Source organism: Triticum dicoccoides, chromosome 4B (genome assembly GCF_002162155.2).
Source record: "Triticum dicoccoides isolate Atlit2015 ecotype Zavitan chromosome 4B, WEW_v2.0, whole genome shotgun sequence".
Taxonomy (NCBI): Eukaryota; Viridiplantae; Streptophyta; class Magnoliopsida; order Poales; family Poaceae; genus Triticum; species Triticum dicoccoides.
The window spans coordinates 248,036,203-248,046,934 of NC_041387.1; the positions used below are offsets into that span (position 1 = coordinate 248,036,203).

At 50.5% G+C, this 10,732-nt stretch overlaps 1 protein-coding gene across 2 annotated transcripts in view; it reads left to right on the forward strand.

Moving 5' to 3' along the window:
* The window catches only part of LOC119295906, a 14,557-nt gene that overhangs the window by 529 nt on the left and 3,296 nt on the right, over window positions 1-10,732 (forward strand). Inside the window, exons 2-3 of one of the 2 annotated variants that reach the window (XM_037574336.1) lie at window positions 5-554; window positions 2,908-3,203. In XM_037574336.1, the coding sequence (XP_037430233.1) occupies window positions 5-554; window positions 2,908-3,203 (846 nt within the window). Of the gene's footprint in view, window positions 555-2,907; window positions 3,204-10,732 lie in introns of both variants that reach the window. The other variant, XM_037574337.1, reaches the window with a different exon arrangement.

A 10,732-nucleotide genomic window follows, 5' to 3' on the forward strand; every position in this document is an offset into this window, starting at 1 on the left:
CAGCCGCCGCAGCCCCTGCCCCCGCCGCGCCCGCTGCTCACCGTCGCGGCGGTGGAGGCCGCCATGGCCTCCATTCCGCCCCCGCCGCAGTATGGTCTCGAGTGCCTCGACCGCCGCACCGTCGCGCTCTCCGACGGCACGGTTCGCACCTACTTCGCGTTGCCCCTAGAGCCTCCACCGCAACTCCGCCAGCCGCCGATATTCCCTGCGCCCCACTTAGGCCCGCCCGGCCGGGGGCCTGGCCTTAACAGGTGGATTCCGCCACTGATGCACGCTGCACCTCCTCCCGGGCCGCCCCAGAAGCGCAAGCGGGAGGGTCAAAGCAATGGTGGCGCCTCCGGTGAGTCCTCGGGCCGCCAACACCAACAACATCAGAAACCAGAGGAGAGGCGTACTGCAAAGCAGGTCAAGGTCGAGACGTCAGAGCTGGATGCGAAAGCACTCGAGAGCTCCTTTCTTAAGATGGTGAGGGTGATCAATGAAAACACGGAGGTGAAGAAGAATTACCGGGCCAATGGACAGATTTCCCAGCTGAGATGCGTTGTCTGTAATAGGTTTGTTCTTCAATGCAAAATCTTTGCCTGTTGATTTATTTTGCACATACTCTACCAACTGAGCATAATTAGCAGTTTAGTATAGATCAAATTTCTGGAAGCGATTGCAGTGGATACAGCTTTATTTGTTAGTATTTTGCTACCACTAGTTCTAGGATATCTGTAGCTATCAATGCATTTTGTTCATTTTTTTCTCGCGGGTGAATGCAATTTGTTCATTAGCTGACAGGAAATCTTCTGACTGATGTCTCATGTTCTCTATTAACCCAGAACTGTTCTAGAAGGCAATCCTGTAGCATTAAAAAAGGCCTAGGTGCTAGGCGTCACCCTCCTCTGTATCCCTGAGTAGTCGTGATGTGCCATTCCAGCTTGCATCTTATCAAGCATTGGTAGTTCTATAGTTGTCTAACATTCCTTGTATGAAACTGTTTTAGTTTAGCGTTAGTGTTAGCTATCCACAGCTCAAAACAGTTCTGTTTATTTATGTTTTGGAGCTATAAAGCATGAAGCTCCACCAAATAGTTTATGCAGGGCATGCCTCTGGGTAAATTAGACATCATCGCAAGGGCCATTTTGCCATTTGGGATTTGCTTACTTTGCGGATACATGACTTGCTATCATAATATTTTTCCTCCATGAGTTACATTATGGGTTGACTTCTTATGTAGAAAAGTTACTCGCTGTTGCGGCAGCATCGAGTTCGTCGTCGTCTATTGTTTTGTACAAGATTGTTTATCAATGTAGTCCCACCAGTTGGTACCTCATGTACTTTTGATAAGATCTAGTACTATAGATGGTAGATACCCATCTATGCAGAGGAGCATATGAATGAAGAAACATGGAACCTTGGTCACTGTTGGTTAACTTTCGTGGTTCCTAGAACTTGGCCTGAAACTTTGACCAAGTAGTTTATGCTGCCCACGTTTCCCCACTCTTAATTTTGTGGCAACAATTTGTTCATCATTTTTTTCTTTATATTTGAAAACAAAAGGCCTATCCTTGATTTTCTCTCACATGAGTTTGTTTGCAATGTTTAGTTTTCTACTTGTGGAAACAAATTTGTTACACGTCTTTGTGGTTCTTTATTCAGGTCTGGGCTCATGTGCCCAGACCTTGTTATGGTTTTTTATTTTCTAACCTTGTTATGGTTGTCTGAATTTTGATGTCGAGTTGCAGTAGCAAGCAAAACTATTTTACTAAAAGGGCAGAATCCCCGTTTTTTGTTTAAGCACTCGTTCTGTTTTCTTTTGTTCTTTACATTTCTCAACCTATGTTGTTGTTCTTGAAATTTTAGCAACCTTTTGGTTCATACAAAATTGACCAGTTATATACTTATATACATGTCTTATAAGCCAGTTATCTGCTTGATTTTTTAAGACAATTTCATGCAATTTCCTTTTAAAGATGCCCGTATGGATATAATTTGATTACTGGGACTATATAGATTTTCATGCACTCCTCAATTGTTCATACAATACGAAGAATGCAGAGCTTCATGCTGCTCATTCCTGAGTTTATGCAGCCTATGCTTCTCCACTCTTAATCAATGTTCAAAAAAGCGGAAAGCGTAAGCGATGCGGAAGGACACAGCTTAGAGCAATGGGTGCTTCAGCGTTTTCAAAATTGGCTGTTTTTGAATTATATGCACAGGAAAATAGGAAAATAGCACATAGGTAATTGAAATAGCATCTAAAGTGCAGTTCACACCATAGAAAATACCATGAGGTTCACACAGCGAGCAAATTAACAACTAAAATGCAGTTCAGTTGAAATAGACATTGTCTAATAGAGATCATGTTGCCAGAGTTTGGCCAGAATGTGAAGGAAATAGTTCCGAAACAGACCCTAATAATAAGATAAATGGCATATGCAATTAGTGCTTAAGCAGCCAAGCAGAAGTAGTTCAAAAACAGCCAAATTCTGGCTAAGCGCTCAATCTACTGCTTAGGGCCAAAGCAAAGTGTTTTGCCATCACCCAGCACTTAAGCGTACTTAAGTGTTGCTTAAAAACGCTTTCTTGAACACTGCTCTGAATTTCGTGGCAATTATTTGTTCTTCCTTCTTTTTACTTATATTTGAAAACAGAAGACTTATCCAGTTGTCCTTCATTTTCTTTACATGGGTTTGTTTGCGATCGTTAATTTCCTTGTTTCAGCATTCTTTCTGTTTTCTTTTGTTTTTACATTTCTCAACCTGTATTGTTCTTGAAATGTCAGCAACTTTTTGGCCCATGAAATTGACTAATTATATACTTATATATATATGTTCTATTAGACAGTTATATGCATGGTTTTTGGAGACAATGTCATGCGATTTATTTTTGAAGATGCTTGTATGCATAATTTGGTTACAGGGACTCGATGGATTTGCATGCACTCCTCAATCATTCATACAATACGAGGAATCCAGAGCTTCGTGCAGATCATCTTGGGTTGCACAAAGCTATATGTGTTCTTATGGGTTGGAACTACTCCATAGATCCTGTAAACAGGAAGGCTTACCAAACATTATCTATTGCTGATGCTGAAGCCAATCGAGGAGATCATATTTTATGGCCACCAACAATCATAGTTGAGAACACACACAAGTCAAATAACGACGGGCAAAAGGATGTCATGACTAATAAAGAGATGGATGGCAAGCTCAGAGGTACTCATCAAATACTTGCTCTGTCATTGTGACTTTGGCAGTTCAAATTGATTACTTTGTTAATGAGCAGATTGTGATTTTAGCCTCTTCGTGTTTGTTTGAAGGAGTGCGACAAATCAATTGCTTGGACCAAAGGCAAAGCTTTATAAAACCATTTTCCCTAATAAGTCTTAGCCCTATGAGAAGATAACCTTTGAGGGTTACTTATGAAATTTTGAAAACTATACTGGCATGTTTTTTAAATGACCAATACAACTTTTCTCTTGGAAGGATTAATCACACAATTTGGTCTCTGGAAATGGCATTAGATGGTTTTCTCGCCCCTTATGTTTTTCACCCCTCCCTTGAGGAAATTTCCGTGAAGAGCAGGCTTGCTACCCTTAGAGCAACTCCAACGCGACAACCCAAACGGACGGCGATTGTGTCCGCTTTTTGTCCGTTTCGGTCGGCCGCCCGCTCGGCGTTCGCCCGGTTTATCATTTGGGTCGGCAGTGAGCCCAACGCGCTGACCCATATTTGCCGGCGTGGCTGGGTGGCTGCCCTTTTCCAACAAATATGCACACATTTTGCATTATTTCAGAAGCAAACATATAAAAAATAGTATAGTTTCACAACCAAATAAAGCATAGTTTCACATAGTTTTACAAGTCGAATAAAAATTAAATTGTCTCAAATACATGTGAAAAAAAGATACATTGGTTGCCAACATGAGCCCGCATATGCTCAACCAAATCATTTTGCAGCTGCATGTGAGTTCCCCAATAACGTATTTCATGATGAAATTGGGTGAACCGTTTAAACGTTGCCGCTCCTCCATGCTCAGGCACAACATTCTCACCCTGAAACTGAAAACCTTGGTTGTAGATACGTTCCGGGCGCATCTTCTATGATCATATTGTGCATGATCACACAAGCAGTCATCACCTCCCACAACTTCTTGGTGCTCCAAGTCCTAGCAGGATACCGAACAATGACCCATCGAGATTGTAGAAAGAATATGGGATGCAACTCAATTGTATTCCTCGGAGTTGGTCACAATATATACACGAGATGTCTTGCGTGACAAGGAAACTAATCCTATCATATCTCTACGAGTCGGCTATACAAGGCTAGAGATTACATGAAGAGTAATACAAATATGTCACGTTCAACACCCCCCCCCCCCCGCAGTCAAAGCGTCGGCGTCGGCGATGCAACGACTGGAACAGAACTCCTAGAATGCAGCGGTTGGAAGCCCTTTGGTCATAATGTCGGCAAACTGTTGGGTGGTCGGTACATGAAGAACACAAAGCTGACCCAACTGAACCTTTTCGCGGACGAAGTGAACATCAAGTTCAATATGCTTGGTGCGCTTTTGCTGCACCGGATTGGCCGCGAGGTAGGTGGCCAAAACATTATCACAGAAAACCACCGTAGCTTTCGGGATCGTGACCCGAAGTTCGCCAAGTAGTTGACGTAGCCAACATGTCTCGGCAACAACGTTGGCGACTGCACGGTACTCGGCCTCAGCACTCGAGCGGGAGACGGTGGGCTGCCGCTTAGAGGACCATGAGGTGAGAGAGTCACCGAAGAAGACACGATATCTCGATGTGGACCGTCGAGTGTTAGGACAGCCGGCCCAATCCGCATCAGTGTAGGCAAAAAGCTCGGTGGAGGTGGAGGCACGAAGACGAAGACCGAAGGACGGTATGCCGCAAATGTACCAGAGAATGCGCTTGACCAGAGACCAGTGAACATCACGAGGCGAGTGCATGTGCAAGCAAACCTGCTGCACGGCAAACTGAATGTCTGGTCTGGTGAGCATGAGGTACTGAAGAGCACCAACAATTCTGCGTAGAGAGCGACGTCAGTGGCAGGCTGTCTAGCAGTGGCAGAGAGCTTCGGCTTGGCCTCGGCAGGAGTAGCAGCAGGTTTGCAGTCGATCATGCTAGCACGATCCAATAGATCAAGAGCATAATGTCCTTGATGTAGAAAAATTCCGGAGGCATCGTGCCGCACATTAATGCCGAGGAAGAAGTGCAACACGCCCAAGTCCTTCAGCCGAAACTCAGAACGAAGGCGGCCAATGATGTCTCGAAGTAAATCCGCATGAAGATATCATCAACATATAGAAGAAGCATGGGGACATGATCAGCTCGATGAAGCACAAATAGCAACGTGTCGGAGGTGGTGCTGCGGAACCCGAGAGCAGTGAGGAATGCTGCAATGCGGTGATACCACGCATGAGCCGCCTGTTTCGGGCCATAGAGAGACCGTGAGAGCATGCAAACGTCATCAGGCCGAGTGGGATCAACAAAACCAACTGGCTGCTGACAAAGAACACGCTCCTGAAGATGACCGTAGAGGAAGGCGTTTGTTGATGTCAAGCGGATGAACAAGCCAGTGTCGAGATGCGGCGAGCTGAAGGACAACACGAATCGTGGCGGGTTTAACAACCGGGGAGAAGGTCTCTGAGAAGTCAATGCCGGCACGTTGTGCAAATCCACGAACGACCCAACGAGCCTTGTACCTGTCCAGAGAGCCATCCGGCAGAAGTTTATGCCGAAACACCCATTTGCCGGTAATGACGTTGGCGTCGGGAGGGCGAGGGACCAACGTCCAAGTCCTGTTGGCGACAAGAGCATCATACTCAGCGCGCATGGCCGCGAGCCAGTGCGGGTCGCTCAAAGCAGAGCGCATCGAGTGCGGTACCGGAGAGATGGCCGTGACACTTGAGGTTGTGGTAGCGGGGGTTTGGCTGATGAATCCTGTCCTTAGCACGCGTCACCATAGAGTGATGAGGTGACGGAGGCGGGAGGCGAGGCCGTCGTTGAGGCGGAGCCACAGCCGCGGGTGCAGAGGACGAAGCCGCGGAGGAGACCGTAGGCGACGAGGCGACGGTCGAGGCCACTAGTGAGGCCGCAGAAGGCGACGGCGATGAGACCGCGATCAAGGCCGCGGGTGAAGCCGCAGAAGGCGGTGGCGACGAGACCGCGGACGGAGCCGCGGGTGGCGAAGACAGGTCCGCGGGTGAGACCGCAGACAGTGGCGACGAGGGCGCCTGAGGCGCAGCAGGTAGCGACGCCGCGACGGAGGAGACGACCAAGGGTGATGAGGAGGCCGACACGCCTGCGTGGGCTGGCGCCGAGGCTAGCGGGGTCGAAGTCGGCTCCTCTTGTGTCGGCTGAGTCGAGGCCGGTTGCACCACAGCCGGCGAGGAGGGTCCGGTCGAGAGAACCGGACGGGTCGCCAAGGGAGCAGGCGGCTGCGGCGCAGGTAGTAGTGCAAGGGCGCCACACGATCGTCGAGGGCCGGTCTCCGAAGATGTCGTCGCTGTCGAAGTGACCTGCTGAAAAGGGAAGACAACCTCGTCGAAGTAAACGTGCCGCGAGACGAACACACGACGAGAGACGGGATCCTAGCAGCGAAAGCCTTTGGTGTTGGGTTGATAGCCAAGAAACACACAAGCCGAACACACGACGAGAGACGGGATCCTAGCAGCGAAAGCCTTTGGTGTTGGGTTGATAGCCAAGAAACACACAAGCGAGAGACCGAGGTGCAAGTTTGTGTGGAGCGGTGGCGGTAATGTTGGGGTAACATAAACAACCAAAAATGTGAAGATCATCATAGGATTGAGGAGACCCGAACAAGAGATGATGAGGTGTCTAGCTCCATCGTGGTTTGCAAGGCCGGATGTTAAGGAGAAGCGTGGCAGTAGCAAGAGCATCTGGCCAGAACCGTGCGGGCATGTGTGCATGAAAAAGCAACGCACGAACACTCTCATTGAGGGTGCGGCGGCGCGACCGTTTTGTTGGGATGTGTATGGACATGTGAGACGAAAGATAGTGCCATGGGTGGATAGAAGGCGTCGAATGGCGGGATTAGCAAATTCTTTTCCGTTATTCGTTTGAAGGTGAGCAATGGTGCGATGAAAGTGGGTGTCGACGTAAGCATAAAATGAGTGGAGGGTGGACGCGACATCGGATTTACGACGTAGCGGAAAAGTCCAAGTGAACTGAGAAAATCATCTAAAATCACAAGATAATATGATAAGCCCGAATTGCTAGGTACTGGAGATGTCCAAAGATCACAATGATTAACATCAAAAGGAAAAGCGGCTATTGATGTAGATGAAGAAAACGGCAAGCGAACGTGTTTTCCGATACGGCAAGCATGCCAAGTATGAGCCGTTGATTTATAACATGAAAAGGAAAGGGTGCTCAAAATTTTGTGGAGTGTCGGCGCCGGGATGACTAAGTCGAGCGTGCCAAAGCGAGACATCGACATGAAGAGCAACCAGGCCGCCACTTGTCGTAGGACCGCATGCGTAGACATCGTTGGGGGGAATCACATCGGTGCAGAACCCTCCGGGAGCGAGCATCCTTGACAGAGAAACCAAGAGCGTCAAACTCAACAGTGACAGGATTTTCACGAGTAAGAGTACGAACAGAGCATAGGTTTTTGATTAAGGATGGCGAAACAAGCACATTATTAATAGTTAAAGATGAAGAGGAAAACGGAAGGGAGGAGGAATCGTGATGAGTGATGGGAAGAGAGGTGCCATCACCAACCACGATGCGGGAGTTGAAGGGATAAGGGGAGGCATGGGAGAGGATACCAGGGTTAGAAGCCATGTGAGCGGCGGCGTCGATGTCCATGTACCAATCGCCACCTCCGCTGTAGTTGCTCGGCGAGGGTGCAGCGTGAAGGGCGGGAACCCAAACACCGCCGTGTGTCCCGCCATATGCGTCGTAGGCCGGAGGGCCACCATAGGGTGCGACACCACCATATGCTGCAGACCGGGTGCGGGCGCGGTTAGTAGCGCCTGATGAGAGGCCGGCCGTGCACCGAGGATGCCCGGAGCAGGGGGGCGAGGGATGGGCATGGAATACGCATGCACAACACTCGTTCAGGGGTTATACCTTGACAGCCAGGGCGTAGTAGGGGCGACCGTGGTGTTCGCGTGCGGGCGCTGTGCCGTGTTGGAGTTGCGACCCCGACCCCCGCGACCCTTCTGCTTGCGACCACCAGCGGCACGGGTGGCGGGGTCGGAGCAGGAGCACGTGGCGCAGGCGGGGCTGGAGGCGCGCCGGTGCCGGCGGCGAGGCCGACGTGGAGGGCGGCGTGGGTCGCCTGCCGAGCAGAGTGGCGAAGGCGCTTCTCCTTCATGTGAAGATACGTGAACGCCTTGGCGTACGTCGGCGTGACAAGGGAGAGGTTGGCAGCAGACTGGCCGAGGTCGGGATGGAGGCCCCAAAGGAGGTTGGTGAGGAGGACGGAGTCGTTGATGGTCATGCCGACGTCACGCAGCTCGTCAGCGAGAACCTTCAGCCGCGTGCAGTATTCATCAATCGAAAGATCGTTTTGCTGCAGAGTGAAGAACTCCCCTTGTAGGAAGACACGTCGTTGGAGTTGATTGTCGAGGAAGAGGTCGCACAGCCGTGTCCACATAGTGTACGCCGATGGGTCGCGGGAGTTCACCATGTTGAAGAGACCTTCGGAGATGGTGAGAAAAAGCCACTTCACGATGCAGGCGTCCACGGCAAGCCACTCATCGTCGTCCTTCATGTCGCGGAAGTCGACACTCCGGTCAACGTGCTTGATGAGACGGTAGGAGCGGAACAATAGCACGAAGTAGGTGCGCCACACGCTGTAGGATGGCGAGTCGAGGTCGAGTACGAGGAGTACGTGCTCTTTGATGTGGAGCTCGTTGAGGCGGTTGGAGGTGAACATGGCGCCGGTGAAAGAACCGGCATCGGGCGGCTTTGGAGCGGGACAGGGTGGCGAGGAGAGGGGGAGGGGTGGCGACAGGTGATTAGGGTTTGGGTGGTGGCAGAGGAAGGGAAGGGGCGGCGATGGCTGTAGGAGATTAGCAGCGACTGTGGCACTAGGGTTTGGGGAAGAGGCGGCGGCGGCTGCAAGTTTTTGGGAGGAGGGGGCGGCGGCGGCTACAGAGGAGGTAGCGGCGGTGGCGCTAGGGTTCGAGGGGGTGGCAGCGGCGGCTTCGGTGAGCGGAAGCGAGGGAGATCGCGGTGAAAACTGATACCATGTAGAAAGAATATGGGATGCAACTCAATTGTATTCCTCGGAGTTGGTCACAATATATACATGAGATGTCTTGCGTTACAAGGAAACTAATCCTATCATATCTCTAGGAGTCAGCTATGCAAGGCTAGAGATTACAGGAATAGTAATACAAATATGTCACGTTCAACAGAGATTGCAAAACACCAAAGGCTCGCTCGACGTCCTTCCTAGCACTCTCTTGCTCTTGGGCAAATCTTTTCCCCTTCTCTCCGACAGGGTTGGGGATTGTCTTCACAATAGTGGTCCACTGAGGATAGATACCGTCACCTAGGTAGTATCCTTTGTCGTAGTTGTGGCCGTTGATGGTAACATTCACCGACGGGCTGTTGCCTTCGGCAAGCCTTGCAAACACCGGCGAGCGTTGAAGCACGTTGATATCATTGTGTGATCCGGCCATGCCGAAGAAAGACTGCCAGATCCAGAGATCTTGTGAGGTCACAACCTCAAGTATGGCAGTGCAAGCCCTGACATGGCCCTTATACTGCCCTTGCCAAGCAGAAGGGCAGTTCTTCCACTCCCAGTGCATGCAGTCTATGCTGCCAAGCATCCCTGGGAAGCCCCTGCTGGCATTCATCGCCAACAAGCGGGTTGTATCTCGAGAAGTCGGCTCTCTCAAGTACTCAGGGCCAAACACAGCAATCACATCCTTGCAGAACTTGTACATGGAGTCTAGGCATGTAGACTCGCTCATACGGACGTATTCATCAATGAGATCACTGGGCACTCCGTATGCAAGCATCTGGATGGTTGCAGTGCATTTTTGATAAGATGAGAAGCCAATCTTTCCAAGGGCATCGTCTTTGCACTCGAAATAGTTATCGTATCCGACCACCCCCTCTCTAATACGGTTGAAAAAGATGCCTACTCATACGGAAACGCCGCCGGAATTTCTGATGTTTAAACAGGGGGTTGGTTGTGTCAAAGTAGTCCTTCCAAAGAAGGAAATGGCTGCTCTCTTAGTTGCGATTCAACGCCGGAAGGTGCCCCGGGATCGAGCCACGGAACAATGGCCGCTGGCTATTAAGGTGGTGATGGACCAACACGGCAGCCAAGATCTCCTCCTCATCGGACGAGGAATCGTCGGAGTCGCAAAGGAAATTGTGGAAAAAGAACTTGTCGGCGGAGTCCATTTTGTACCTTGGCAAACTGTCGAACAGCTTGCGGGCGTCGACGAAGGAGCTGGCCGGCGAAGGGACGCGCGCCTCCCCTTGGACTAGGTGGCTGACATGGAGGCATCCGACGAGCGTGCTGGCGTCAGGAGGAAGGAGCTGACCAGGACGGCGAGGCGGCTTCCTGCTTGCGGCGGCGTCGGGAGGTGGGGGTAGGAAGCTTCGGTGCCTCGCCGACGAGACGGTGGTGGTGGCGACGTGGGAGGTGGCGGCGTTAGGGGGAGGTGTGTCGGCACCGGCTGTTGGCAAAGGCACGCTCGTCGATATGGGGTGGGAGAGGATGGCCAATGTGCC